Source organism: Phacochoerus africanus, chromosome 14 (assembly GCF_016906955.1).
Source record: "Phacochoerus africanus isolate WHEZ1 chromosome 14, ROS_Pafr_v1, whole genome shotgun sequence".
NCBI classification, from domain to species: domain Eukaryota; kingdom Metazoa; phylum Chordata; class Mammalia; order Artiodactyla; family Suidae; genus Phacochoerus; species Phacochoerus africanus.
Window position 1 is genome coordinate 44,480,896 of NC_062557.1, and position 14,495 is coordinate 44,495,390.

Consider the following 14,495-nt stretch of genomic DNA (forward strand, 5'->3'; position numbering starts at 1 on the left):
CTGAAATTAGTTTCGTTTGTTCACTCTTTCCCCCTTAAAGACCAATTACATAAAAGCAGAGGTCCTATCCGTTCTCTAAAATACCACCCACGACCTTGCATAATGCCCACTGCAGCCTGTGCTCAATACAGCTGGCCCTTGAACGACATGAGTTTGAAGTGTGTAGGGCCACTTATATGTGCACTTTTTTCCAATAAAAAATATTGGAGTTCCCGTCGTGGCGCAGTGGTTAACGAATCCGACTAGGAACCATGAGGTTGTGGGTTCGGTCCCTGCGCTTGCTCAGTGGGTTAAGGATCCGGCGTTGCCCTGAGCTGTGGTGTAGGTTGCAGACGCGGCTCGGATCCCGCGTTGCTGTGGCTCTGGTGTAGGCCGGTGGCTACAGCTCCGATTAGACCCCTAGCCTGGGAACCTCCATATGCCGCGGGAACGGCCCTAGAAATAGAAAAAAAAAAAAAAAAATTACCATACTACACAATGGGAGGTTGGGTGAATCTGCAGATGCGAAACTGCTAATACCCAGGGCCAATGATAAATTATACTCTGATTTCTGAATGCACTGGAAGGTGGGTGCCCCAACCCCTGCGTTCTTAAAGGGTCAATTTTATTTTATTTTATTTTTGAATTTATGAATTAGTTAGTATCTGAGGGCTTACACCGGTACAAGCTATTCTCTCCCAAACCCCCTGCTAGACAAGCCAGGACACACTGAGAGACAGTAGCCTACAAGATGCTAGCCACCACAGGGCCCTCCAAGATAGGGAGGCAGGAAGGGCACATAGCCAGCAGAAGCAAAGTGGACCAGTGAGCCCAGGAGGACAGGCATCAGGAAATCATTACTTAAAACACAAATGAATGAAAGTTACACTCATACTTCATATAATTCCAATTCACATTCAACCAATGTTTATTGAGAGCCTAGAATATGCCAGACACTTTCACATGCTCATCCATTTAATACTCACAACCACCTTGTAAGGGAGGTATCAGTGCTATTTTTAAATGAAAAACTGAGGCTCAGGGAGGATTAAGTGGCCTACTCAAAGCTCCCCAGATGATAAGGGCAGAAGCAAGGGTTTGAATTCAGATGTGTTTGATCCCAAGTCCGGAATTTTCCCCACTGCACCATACTGCCTCTAGGTAAAGATAAAGGCAACCTCTGCCACACATAGCAATAGGCTGCACCCAACAGGTGTAGCCAGCCTGGAGCAAGGGGAGTAAGGGAGAAGGCCCCAGAGGTGACAGGAGCCCAGCCCTTTCCATGGGAGCAGTGCTAGGGCTCTCCCTGAGGGCCTGGAGGGCAGAGCCCTAGAATCCAACCCAGGGCTTTCCCCCAGTGCTCCCTCTCAGTGCAAGAGGACTGTGGGGAACAGGGCAGAGGCACAAGCTGCCCCTGCCCAGAGGGAGAGAGAAAAGGGCCCTCAAGTTCAAGCCTGGTAAGGAGACACCAATGATGTGTCTTTTGAGGAGGGGGTTGGAGGGCTTGAAGAGTGGGAGAGCCCTGAGCCAGATGAATGGGAGGGAAAGGAGATGAAACCCTTTTGGAGTGTTAGACTTCGACCGTTGCAGGGGCGACAGAGCAGGCTGGAGACAAGTCATTCGTGGCAGGCCCCACTTATCTGCCTCTCAGCCTAACAGCTCCCATGCGGGCCAAAAAGGAAGGCTTCCTACTGAGATGCTGCCCTGCTCAGTCTATCTTCTCAGGCTTCTTCCAGGACTTGCGAGTCTCCAGGAAGATCTTGAACAGGGACAAAAGGATGGGCACAGCCATAGGCAGGAAGAGCGGGATGTAGATGGCAAACTTCTGGTCGTCAGGGAAATAGAGGAGGTGGAGCAGCGAGGGATCAAAAAAGGCACGCTCTGAGGACGTCACAGCCTCCTGGCTGGCAGCAAAGGCAGAGGCCAGATGTCCAGAGGCCAACTCCTCCGCTGCCTTCTGGACTGCAGCCACGGCCCTGTACACCTAGGAAGGGAGTAGGGGGTTACCAAAAAGTCCTAGGCAGCAGTTGGTGGGGAGGGCCTCACTGGGTCTTCCGTCTGCCTAGAGTTTGCCCAGGATATGCAGAGGCCAGTATAAAAAGGGTAAGGTGCGAGTTCCCGTCGTGGATCATCAGAAACAATCTGACTGGCATCCATGAGGATGTCAGTTCGATCCCTGGCCCTGCTCAGTGGGTTAAGGATCTGGCACTGCCGTGAGCTATGGTGCAGGTCACGGACACGGCTCGGATATGATGTTGCTGTGGCTGTGGCATAGGCCAGCAGTTACAGCTGATTCCGCCCCTGGCCTGGGAACTTCCACATGCCGTGGGTGTGGCCCTAAAATTAAAAAAAAAAAGGGGCAGGGTGTATTTTCTTACAGCCTGTTTAACTCCTTACACCCCTATCTGGATTCCTACCAGGGAGTTGGCACTGCCCTCTAGAGGAAACCCCGGGCACTCAAGGATGGCATGCCCATACACTTCCTGAACCTCGATGGCTCTCTGGTTTCACCACACCCTGGTCCTAGTGGCTACTCGTCCCACAGAATCCATCCCCTGCCTGCTTACCTCAGATGCCACATCATCCTTGATGACAATATTGCTGATCTTGCCTAGAAGCTGGGCCAGAGAAGTGAGAGTGGTGGTGGCTGTGGCCAGGTTCTCCACGGACCGAGCCCAGAGCAGCTGGTCTAGCTCCCAGGTCATTATCCCTTCACTCTTAGGCCCTGAAAACAGGCATTTTGGAGGCACCTGGGGCTGAGCAATCCCAAAGAGCAACCTGTAGGAACAGCGAGCAAAGAAGGTCAGAGGGTCTGAGACTAGAAGGTGGAAAAAGATGGTTAAGATTCTGAGGATAGGAGTTCCCTCTGTGGCCCGTCTAGTGTCCATGAGGATGTGGGTTCGATCCCTGGTCCTGCTCAGTGGGTTAAGGATCCAGCACTGCCATGAGATGTGATGTAGGTTGCAGATGCAGCTGAAATCCCACATTGCTGTGGCTGTGGGTATAGGTTGGCAGCTGCAGCACTGATTCAACCCCTGGGAACTTCCATATGTTCTGGGTGCAGCCCTAAAAAAAAAGACACACACAAAAAAAGGTACTAAGAATTTCAGTCTTACCCAGAGCCACAGGACAGGGGTTGTAGCACTGCCTCGGGGTCTTAGGGTCCATGGCTAAAATATTTAATTTCACCCCCTCCCGTCTATCTCTCTTTGGACAAATGAGGCCCCTGCACCTTAGTTAAGGGATGATCCAGGACCACCTGACAAGGCATACATGCCACGCCTCTCTATTCCTACACCCATGGCAGACATTGCTAATCAATCGGAATCCTCTTTCCTGATGAGCCCAGACACAGCCTTAGAATCCTCAATGTAGGGTGTCAGGAAACCACTATTAATGATCTGTTAGCCCAAGAATTAACAGCTATTTTTCTTTTCTTTTCTTTTTTTTAGGGCTGCACCTGCAGCGTATGGAAGTTCCTGGGCCAGGAGTCCAATCGGGAGCTACAGCTGCCCGCCTACATCATAGCCACAGCAACAGAAATACTGGATTCAAGCTGCACCTGTGACCTATGCTGCAGCTGGTGGCAATGCTGGATCCTTAAGCCACTGAGCAAGGCCAGGGATCAAACCCGCATCCTCATGGACCCTAGTTCGTTAACTGCTGAGCCACAACAGGAACTCCTTAGTCAGATTCTTGACCCGCTGAGCCACAATGGAAAATTCAACAGCTACTTTCTTAAACATCCCTAATCACAGCCCAGGGACAGCTTATGTCGGCAACAAGCCCTTCTTAGGAGAAGGATGAAGCCATCAATCCTTGGAAGCCTTTCTTGGTTTCCTTGAGGCTCTAGGCAGAGTCAAGGTGAAGGTTCGTTCCAGTCAGCCCAGCAGACTGTGATCAGACTCAGGGGCCGCACCCCTAGGTGAACCCCCAGGACCTCACCGCAGCTGAGCCAGGAACACCTCCATCACTCGCACCATGTCCACCTCAACTCTCACCGGCAGCTCCGAGGCATTGTAGGCTTTGGGGTCCACATTGTATATCTGCAGGGGGAAAGGAGGTGGCCTCAGCATCACGCCAGGACCATGCACGGCTCTGCCCTAGACACTCTGGAGGCCGTGAGCGAAAGGGAAGACATGTTCTGTGCCCTTCAGGAATTACAAACTTAATATGTTTGGAATACCTGCCAATGGGAGCTTTATCTAAATTACCTCCACTACCCCCTCAAAAATCTTGTTAGAGAAATATTTCTTAGTCATTTTTTTTTTCTTTCTTCTTTGGCTGCCCTGCAGCATATGGAGTTCCCAGGCCAGGGATCAGATTCCGAGCCACAGTTGTGACCTGAGCCACAGTTGTGACCTAAGCCGTAGCTGTGGCAGTGCCGGATCCTTAACCTGCTGGGCTGAGCAAGGGACTGACCCTGCATCCCAGCGCTCACAAGATGTCACCAATCCTATTGTGCCACAGCGGGAACTCCTAAAGAGATGGTTTTTACCCCATTTCAGAATTCCTACCCATGAGAAATTCCCAGTCTAACAGGGGAGACAAAGTTCCCAACCTGTAAGACCCTTACAAATAGGACCAAGATCTAAGGTATACACAGGGGTCAAAGTTGGTGCAAATTGCAGGTGCAAAAGGGTCCTGTTATCAAAACACTGAGGGAAATGAGAAGCGGCGGGGGCGGGGGGTTGGCAGAGGAGGGGCACGAGCTCACAGCACCGTCACCTCCTTGGTGCCTGCACCCCCTAGGCTGGGCCACACGGGACACCAGAGGAACAACAGAAGGAACCATCTCAGGGAACACCTGTCTGTCCCTGAAGCTTGGGCTCGGGGGTCTGCACGGTGTGACCATTACCATAATGCCACCCCAGCGGGGACTGTGGAAGGCGTTGGTGGCCACTGGAGCCCCATCCTTGTCCTGAATGTACAGGGGGGAGTGGGCAAGTTCAGGTACATAGAGGAGAAAGTTGAGCACAGGGTAAAGGGAGGCGGTGCTGGATCCTGTGGTACAAAGAGAAGGGGAGTCAGAATATCCAACATGTTAGTCCTGGATCTTAGTTCCAGGTCAGCCCCGAACTTGCTGCTCACTCACCCTGGGCCTCACTGCCCCTGGCTGATAAGCACTAGGATATCCTCCAGGCCTGGGTTTCTGTGGTACACAACTTCGACACTCTCCCATGGTGTGCCACAAAGGCGGCAGACGTGCAGTCCTCAGCCCCAAATCGCCCCTGCAACCGCCCCTCCTCCGAAAGGCCCCCCGTCACTTGTCTAAGAGACTACAGCTTTCTTGGCCAGGACCATACTGCACCCACAACCACAGAACCTCTTTCATGCCCAAGTATACATCTGACCTCAGGTCAGTTCTTGCTTAATATCCTTCAGTGGCCAGCCACTCATACCAGGTTAAAGCTCACACTCCTGCATGTGGTGGTGCCCCCCTGCTCTGCCAGGCTCCTCCTGGTCACTCTCTCACAATTCAGCCACACTAAACATCTCTGAGCTTCCAGAATGTCTATGCACTCTCCACTCTTCTGCATCTAAGCGCCTAGTTGCCTAGCCTGAAATCCTCTTCTATCTCTGTTGTCAGCGGTACCATAAAGCAGTCCCTCCGACTTGTTTGCTGGTGGGAGGGAGAGAAGGAGCAAGGGAGGATGGGAGGATGGATGGATGGAAGGGAGGGAGGAGGGAGGAAGGAATTCACCAAGGCCTCAGTGCTGCCCCTCCCATACCCCGTGGTCCATACTGGGCTAACCCTGGGGTCTGAAATTCCACAACTAGTGATAGACTCACTCTGGTTTGCCCGTGTGACAGTGCTTAGTCACCTCTACTCTTCCGAGGTACTAGCCCCCAAATGAAAACCTGGAGTCCCAGCTACAAGGGTCCTCAGCCTCAATTAGCAGAAATGTCAACAACTCTGGCTGTTGTCTTTCCTACTTGAGCGGCCATGTCTTTGCTGGCTGCCTTGCAGGGAGGAGACTCGGCCCAGCCATTCATTTATACAAAGTGCTGGGAATGTTTAACAAATGCTTCTGGATATGACAGCGTGGAGGTGGAGGTGTCAACAGACTCTCATGAAAAAGGAGCCTAAACGCTGGGTACTTCCTCAGACCAAGCCAACCTGGGAACCACTGCTATAAAACAGCCTGCCTCTCACCCCAGGCTGAGTCCCCAGGGCTCCTCCCCAGCCTAACAGAAAGGCCTGCATCCTCGGGAGCTCACCCAGCCGAGACTCCACTGGGTTGATGACATGGGGAAGGCTGTGCGTGGCCAAGTAGTAGCTGGAGGAAGCCGGGTCGAAGCGGGGGTTTACCCCCAACATGGCATAGTAAAGGATCTGTAGAGCAAAGAAGGAAGACATTATTTGGTTTACCGATTTAAATTCTACTTTGTCTGTATGTATATAGGTATGACAGGGGCACTCTGCTGTACAGTAGAAATTGACAGAACATTGTAAATCAACTGTAATGGAAAAATCGTTTTAATAAAAATTTTAAAATAAATTCCCTTTTGTCCCAAGAAAAGATCTAAGGTGCCTTAGAAAGATAACCATGAGGACAGGGCAAAATATAAGAGAAAAATCAGGGCTGAGAGAAAAGAGGAATAGGAAAAAAATTAACAAAGCTAAGGGTAACATTAACACACTAAAAGCCCATGCTTGGAAAATGACTTATTTTACCAGGCTTTCTAACAGCCTCAACAAAGAGGAGCACCATTCCATGTCCACAGAACAAGTCAAGTTATTCAGAAGTAGTTACTCCCACTACCAAGACCTGATAAAAATTTCTCCCACATTTGCCCCAAAAGGACACAGTGTGATTCAGAAAGCTGCATTCTTCACATCTTTAGTGATTAACACATTTCAGGAAGTTTTTCCATTTTTTTCTTTCTTTTTTTTTTTTTTTTTTTTTTGCTTTTTAGGGCCACACCTGTGCATATGGAATTTCTTAGGCCAGGGGTTGAATCAGAGCTGCAGCTGCCGGCCTGCACCACAGCCGCAGCAACGCAGGATCCGAGCCGGGTCTGTGACCTGCACCACCACTTACGACAATGCCAGATCCCCAACCCACCAAGCAAGGCCAGGGATCGAATCCGCCTCCTCATGGATACTAGTCAGATTTGTTTCCGCTGCGCCTTGAAAGGTACTCCCTCCGTTTGTTTTGTAATAAATTCCCTATGGGTGATGCGGCTGGTGAATGCAGTTCTAGAGGGAGCCATAAGGAAACTAGCTTTTTAGGACATATTGACAAAACCCCCAAACTGGACACCAGGGAGGAAAAGTAGACCCTGGAACCCTATGTATGCACAGAAATTTCCTAGCAAATCAGCAGCCTCTAAGAGACCACACCTGTAAATGCGAAATACGGAGGGACTTGCAAAAGGATGGCACAACCGGGAAAAGGGCTCAACGTGCTCCCAGGCTCACCTGAGAGTCCACTGAGAAGTTGCCCACAGCACTGAGGGCATTCAGGAAGGGCTGCACAAAGCGCCGGACAGCCCCCTCAATGTCCCAGTGGACGTCATGGGACTTGGGGTCAGGGTTGAGTAAACTGAAGGTGATTTCGTAGCCTGTAGAAACAGGAGTCAGGGAAGCCAGAGGCTTCTGAGCATCAAAGGAGGCAGCCTGTACCCCTGGCGGAGCTGCACTTGCTTCTCCTCTGGAATGGGAGTGGGGCTGGTGCTTATCATGAAGCCAAAGGGAGGATAAAACTGGGATGTGGGACACGGAGTGCTTTCAGAAAAAGATGAAGCCACGGAAGAAAGGAGTGAAGCGTCTGCATGCAGATTCCCCTCCTGCGCCCATGTCTCCACATCACTCACTTCCCTCTCCCTTCCCGTGGCAGAGCCCAGTCACCCTACCCAAGCTGGACTTGAGGGGCCGCCTCTTATCAGAGCTCCACTTGTCCTCTGGAAGGTGGTCGGCCAGAGCCGCAGCGAGCACGTCCTCCGTCAGAGACATGGCCTGGGCGACCTGGATGATGCGGCGGCCGATGATGTTAAAGGCCTCCCGGTGCGTGATCCCCCGCACGACCGCGGTCCTCTTGGGCCCGATGTAGCTCATCATGTCCTGCGAGGGGCAAGCAGGGGCCAGGATGCCCACGGCTCAGGGAAGAAAGCAGAAGAGCACCCGGGCTCCTGTCTGAGAATCTGGCCTTCTGCCGCTGCCCAATTGGCCTGCACCTCTTTCTAGAGTCATAGTAAACCACCATCACGACCTTTCTGAGCTCTGGGTATATCTGAGTGTTTTCCTTGATTTCAGTTGCCTCTCTTTCCCATCAACCCAGGTCCAGGCAATATCTACATCTTCCCAGGCTGGAAACTAAGAGACGGCATGCTGAGCAAGAAGAAACAAGCAGCAAGGAAGTTTGACATGAGTAAATGACACGTGGCAAAGAGGCAAGTACAGGAATTTTCACAGCAGCATTATTTTAGTTTAACACCAGAGACAACCCAAATCCCTGTCAGCAACTGAATGGATAAACTGGGATATGTTTATACGATGAAACAGTAGACAGAATTTAAAATGAACCCATCAGGGCTTCCCTGGTGGCTCGGCAGGTATAAAGGACCTGGCGTTGTCATTGCTGTGATGTGGGTTCAGTCCGTGGCCTGGGAACTCGCACATGCCACAGGCATGGCCCAAAGTAATATGAATGCATTAGATGCAACTGCATATATTATCGTGGATGATTCAAGCGTAAATGTCGAGCAAAATGAAAAACCAAAGAATGTGTGCTATATTTTACCATTTATATAAACTTTAAAAACATGTAAAATTAAATATATTATTGATAGAGATACAACATACATGATAAAACTTGAAAGAAAAGTAAGAAAATCGCACATACAAAATATGGCCACCATGGGCTGAAAGGGAACAGGGTATAACCATGGAGCTGCATGAGTCTATATTGTAGTTTGCAAATTTGGGAGCGGGTACATGGACAGTCATTAAAGTTTTCTTTCGGGAGTTGCCCTTGAGGCTCAGCAGTTACGAACCTGACTAGTATGCGTGAGGTTGCGGGTCTGATCCCTGGCCCGCCCAATGGGTTAAGGATCTGGGGTTGCCTTGAGCTGTGGTGTAGGTGACACACGGGACTCGGATCTTGTGTTGCTGTAGCTGTGGCAAAGGCTGGCAGCTGCAGCTTTGATGTGACCCCTAGCCTGGGAACTTCTATATGCCACGGGTGCAGCCCTAAAATAAATAAATAAACAAATAAACAAATAAATAAAAAAAAAAAAACTTCTACAGCAAATGGAAGGCAGCAATACTGCAAGGAGGAGACTTAGGAGAGGAAGAGCTGAAAGGATACGGCGGGACCTCAGCCTCTCTGCTCATCTCACCTTGGGGAGAAGTGGGGAGTGTTCTGAGATCACATACACTGTCAGGGAGCCCTCGGCTTGCTCCAGCGGCTCAGCTAACATGGTTTCAGCCTCTGTGGACAAGAGCAGGTAGTGTACCAGGAGCAAAACCATCATCCTCTGGCCCCCACACAGCACCTAACCCATCACTCTACCTCCCGCTCACACCCAACTGACACTGTGGCCAGGCTTGGCCCTCAGGGGCCCAGGCTGAGGCACAAGGTGTCTCATTCCCAGCTCTCCCAGAGAGAGTTTGGAGTTAAGACAAGGTATGGAAACTACACACTTCGAGATCAGAAGGGAAAAGAGGGGTTCCTGTTAAAATGATTACTCCTTTGGGTACCTTGTACACTGCCCGATGAGAGGGCCTCCTCCTCGTGGTCCAAAGCCCTCCGATAGGCCTTCTGGAAACGGCATTTGATTTTCAGTTTGTCTGAGAGAAAAGGAAGAAGCATGTTGAGAAGAGCAAGCATCAGACCTCTGCCTACCTTTCCAGCCCTAACACTGCACAGCGTCTAAAGACAGTAAGATAATTGTTTGCAGAGAAACACCAAGAAGCTACAGCCCATTCTAATGATTTCTGCATGGATGATATAAACACAGGACACTCCACCTCTTCCACCTGCCCAGCTCTTGCCTCTGCCTGTGCACACACTACCTTCAACCTCAAGTACCCTCCCACTGGGAAATCTATTACAATATTCATGACCTGAATAGGTAATAGGAGAAAAACCATACGATCTTTTCAATAGGTGCCTCAGTATAATTAACCTCAGTGAACATTCTTGATAAAAACAAGACAAAACACTAAATATAATTTCATTAAAATTAACGGAATTTCCTCAGTGGGTTAAGGATACGGCATTATCACTGCTGTGGCTTGGGTTGTTGCTGTGGCATGGGTTTGATCCCTAGCCACTTCCACATGCTTCAGGCACAGCGAAAAAAATATCCATAATAAAACAAGGATGACTGCTAACTCCTCTCTTACTCAGTACTTCTCTTTCTGAAGTTCTTGACCAATGGAGTAAATGAAAAGAGAGTAACGTGAACATTTGAAAGAAAGGCAAAATGGACACTTTTGCAAAAGCCTAATAATTTTCTACGAGGATCAGAAAGAACTGGAGTTCCCTGGTGGCTCAGCAGATCAAGGATCCAGCTTTGTCACTGCTGTGGCTCATATTGCTGATGTGGCACAGGTCCATTCCCTGGCCTGGGAACTTCCGCATGGCATGGGAGTGCCACAAAAATTAAAAAATAATTAAAAAATAAACAAGAGAAATCAAAGACAACCAACTAAAAAATAATTGCAAGAATAACAGCTTTTTGATAAATGTCAGCAAGAGCTAATTTATAAAGTATTTTTAAAAATACCAGTCACAGGAGTTCCCGTTGTGGCACAGTGGTTAACGAATCTGACTAGGAACCATGAGGTTGCGGGTTTGATCCCTGGCCTTGCTCAGTGGGTTAAGGATCCAGCATTGCTGTGAGCTGTGGTGTAGGTTGCAGACTCGGCTCAGATCTGTCGTTGCTGTGGCTGTGGTGTAGGCCAGCAGCTACAGCTTGGATTAGATCCCTAGCCTGGGAAACTTCATATGCCCCGGGTACGGCCCTGGAAAAGACAAAAACAGGACTTTACTCAATGACATAGAAGATCTAAATAAAATAGAAAACACATACAAAGCTCCTTGATGGCAAGAGTAAATAGTCTAAAGATGTCAATTCTCTTCATTAATCTAAATATGTAAAGCAATCTCAAAGGATTTTTTTTTTCTTTGCTGCCTGGAATTTGATAAGCTGAACCTAAAATTTATTGGGAAAGTTCTTCTTTATAAAAAAAAAATTCCAGGTCATATATGCAGAAAAAAATGGCAGAATTTAAAAGTTGCCCTTTTGCTACATAATGAAATGGATTCCAGTATCAACAGATGCTAAAACCATCAGGTAAAAGGTTGACAGGGAACTAAAATATAGAAATCAAGCTGAAAAAAAAAATCACTTTTTTTTTTTTTTTAACAGCCACACCTGTGGTATATGGAAGTTCCCAGGTCAGGGGTCGAATCAGAGCTGCAAGCTGAGGCCCATGCCACAGCCATGGCAACACCGGATCCAAGCCACATGTGTAACTGATGCTGCAATGTGCAGCAACACCAGATCCTTAATACCTCAAGCGAGGCAGGGATTGAACCGCATCCTCATGGAGACCACGAAAGGTGCTTAACGTGCTGAGCCAAAATGGGAACTCCTAAATCATTTTCGTATCACCCAAAGTGAAACAACCAGCCATTACCTGATAACACGATAGAAACTATACTACACCAACTATAAGTATGTCTGCCTAAAAATATAGAACCTAATTTTGATCAAACTCTCAATCTAACTACTAGTTTGTAAGAAATATGGATAATAGAGGAATAAATTAAATGAAACCATGAGGAAGCAATATGCCAAATACAGAATATGAGATGTTCTATGAAACAAATGACTGGTTTCTCAAAAAAAAAATCAGTGAAAAGAAGTGTGGCGGGGTGGGGGAAGGGAAAGTGATATATAATAAAGGAGACAAAAGAGACTTAAAACGGGGATCATAACACTAGGATTAAAGAGGCAACACATGTAAAGCGCTTCACCTAGTTTCTGGTATATAATGAACAACTGACATTAGCTATCACTATTCCTGGCTAATACTAATTCCCTCCTTCCCCATCTTCATTTAACCTGACTTCCTACACATCCTTTAAAAATTGAGCTTAAAAATTACAGTCCTTGAAACTTGCCCTTCCTTTCTTTCCTCCCAGATACTTATAGCCTCTTTTTTAAGTACAATCTCTGTTTCCTATATACTTACATACTTCTACTGTGATTTAAGTGTCTCTCTCCCCTACCTATGAACTTCTTGAAACCAACATCAATTTCTTATTCATCCCCAAATCCCCGATACCTAAGAAAAGTACATAACACTCAGAAAGTGTTTAATGTTAAAATGAATAAATCCTGTATAACAGTCCACATTGATTCCAAACTCTGAGATCATTCCACTATATCTCACTCCCTCCCCTATCCCCAAATAAGCATCAACTGCTTCTGATCAGGTAGCATAGCTATTTTATAAATAGAAGTTAATGATGAACACTTAATTCAAAGATGCTTTTCTTCTAACCCCAAATACTGTTCATTCAGAGAGGCATTTCAATAAGTCTCAACGAGTTGGGGTTTTTTGCTTTTTGGTGGGGGCCGCACCCACAGCATATAGGGGTTCCCAAGCTAGGGGTCTACTTGAAGCTGCAGCTGGAGCCTATGACACAGCCACAGCAACGTGGGATCCAAGCCGGATCTGTGACCTACACCACAGCTCATGACAATGCCGGATCCTTAACCCACTAAGTGAGGCCAGGGATCTTACACTCACCTTCATAGATACTAGTTAGATTCGTTTCAGGTGAGCCACAACGGGAACTCCTCAATAAGTTTTTAATTACCTTTACGGGATACATACTCTCCTCCTATCCAACTTATCTGTGGCCTGAGCTCACACCAGAAAAGCTACCCTGACTCTGCAGTCCCCTCCCTGGGAACTCACACTTCAGAGGGATCTCTCTTTCATGCACAACGGTGAAGGGCAGCTTTTCCTGGTCGTCCAATGGCACTGACTCCTGGGTAAACACGACAGTGACGGGCACCATGAGCCGGAGCTGCAAGAAGATGCATCAAGGTCATCAGCTGAGTCTCTACCTTGCTGGTGGGCTGTCGCCTGACCCACCACCACCGAGGTTTTACCTGCAAGGAATTCAGCCCACTGATCTCAGAGTAAGGCAACGAGGCCCGATAGGTCTCCGTGGTCTTCCACCAGAGCGGCAGCCCCAGCACGATGGCCACCGCAGCGAAGAAGAGTGCGGCGCGCTTGCCGCGGACCACCTCTGGGAGTACGAGGAGATCCACTGAGGCGCCAGAAGTGGGCTCAGGTGCCGGCCCACACCCGACGCGGAGGAGCCCCAGGTACTCCGAGCCTCTCCACCTGCTTTCCTAGGGATTCCTGTGCGAGGGGCCGGGGCCCGTAGCTGATGAGATCCTGTCTGAGGCGAACCCCGACCCCCAGTCCGAGGGATCTCTGGCACACCACATTCCCCACCCCCGCATCCGCGAGCCACAGCCCCCCACCCGAACGCTACCGCACCTAAGTCCGTAGCCGCAGCCCCGGCGGCCGCCATGCCTCCTTCCGATTGCTCTGGCAGCCGAGGGGCGGTGCTGTGTAGGCCTCCCCGAGTCGGGAACCCGAGAGGAGGAGGCGTGCCCACGGCAGGATCGCAGCCAATCACGAGCGGCACTCCTTACGCGCAGGCGGGAGAAAACCCAGCGAGGGGTAGGCGGGGCCTACGCAGAGCTTTTTGCAGAGTTTGAAAGGCTACTCCCGCGCCTAGGGGTGGCCGAGGAATTGTAAAGGTTTCAGCGTTGCTGGAAGACGCTTGATTTGTACCCCTTTTCCTTGTGGAACTCACTCCTAGCCCCAGGGATTAAAAGCGTAAACGCTGCAGTCGTTAAATAATAGTTGGGCAACCACGGGAAGCTCTAAGCCTGGGTTTTCCCTTTTGGAAAGAGAGGAAATTCCCCTCCCGTGGCTCAGCGGAAACGAACCTGACTAGCATCCTCGAGGACTCAAATTCAATCCCTGGCCTCTGTCAGTGGGTTAAAGACCCCGCGTTGCCGTGAGCTGTGGTGTAGATCACAGATGCGGCTGAGATCTGACGTTGTGGCTGTAGTGCAGGCCGGCGGCTACAGCTGGGATTTGACCCCTAGCCTGGGAACTTCCATATGGGGCGAGGGTAACCCTAAAAAGAAAAAAAAGAAAAATGGAGATACTAAAATGTGATCATTCATGTAAAGTGCCTGGCACAAGAAAGCACTCAAAAGTCACCTGTCACGATCATTATAATCCCTATCATAGAGCTCCTCTAGCAACTTTTTAGCACATTTGGCTCATTCAACATTTTAAAATTAATTTGAATTCATTTCCAACTTGTTAAAGTCTGAATACTTCACTTATTTGAAAATTCATGAGCACAGACTCAGTACTGATCACTTGGGTTCAAATCCTAGATTTACTTTACCTGGGTGAACTTGAGAAGTTAACCTCTCTGTGCCCGTTTCCCCATATT

General features: G+C 49.0%; 1 protein-coding gene across 1 annotated transcript; it reads right to left on the reverse strand.

Annotated features, from left to right (window-relative positions):
- Positions 1-883: 883 nt before the first annotated feature.
- PIGS (phosphatidylinositol glycan anchor biosynthesis class S) lies at positions 884-13,615 on the reverse strand. Its single transcript, XM_047757940.1, has 12 exons — positions 13,517-13,615; positions 13,120-13,259; positions 12,923-13,034; positions 9,686-9,775; positions 9,325-9,416; positions 7,840-8,047; positions 7,406-7,548; positions 6,202-6,316; positions 4,838-4,983; positions 3,925-4,025; positions 2,547-2,757; positions 884-1,963 (listed from the first exon to the last, which is right to left on the reverse strand). Exons 1-12 carry the CDS (start codon positions 13,548-13,550, stop codon positions 1,688-1,690), a joined length of 1,668 nt encoding a protein of 555 aa, XP_047613896.1. The 5' UTR covers positions 13,551-13,615; the 3' UTR covers positions 884-1,687.
- Between the last annotated feature and the right edge of the window lie 880 nt (positions 13,616-14,495).

Coding starts and splice junctions, on each gene's coding strand:
- PIGS (XM_047757940.1), bottom strand. CDS start 13,550: ATGGCGGCCGCCGGGGCTGCGGCTACGGACTTAG. Junction 13,035..13,119: donor GTGGGCTGAATTCCTTGCAG/GTAAAACCTCGG, acceptor ATCTTCTTGCAG/CTCCGGCTCATGGTGCCCGT. Junction 1,964..2,546: donor AGGATGATGTGGCATCTGAG/GTAAGCAGGCAG, acceptor CTCCCTTCCTAG/GTGTACAGGGCCGTGGCTGC.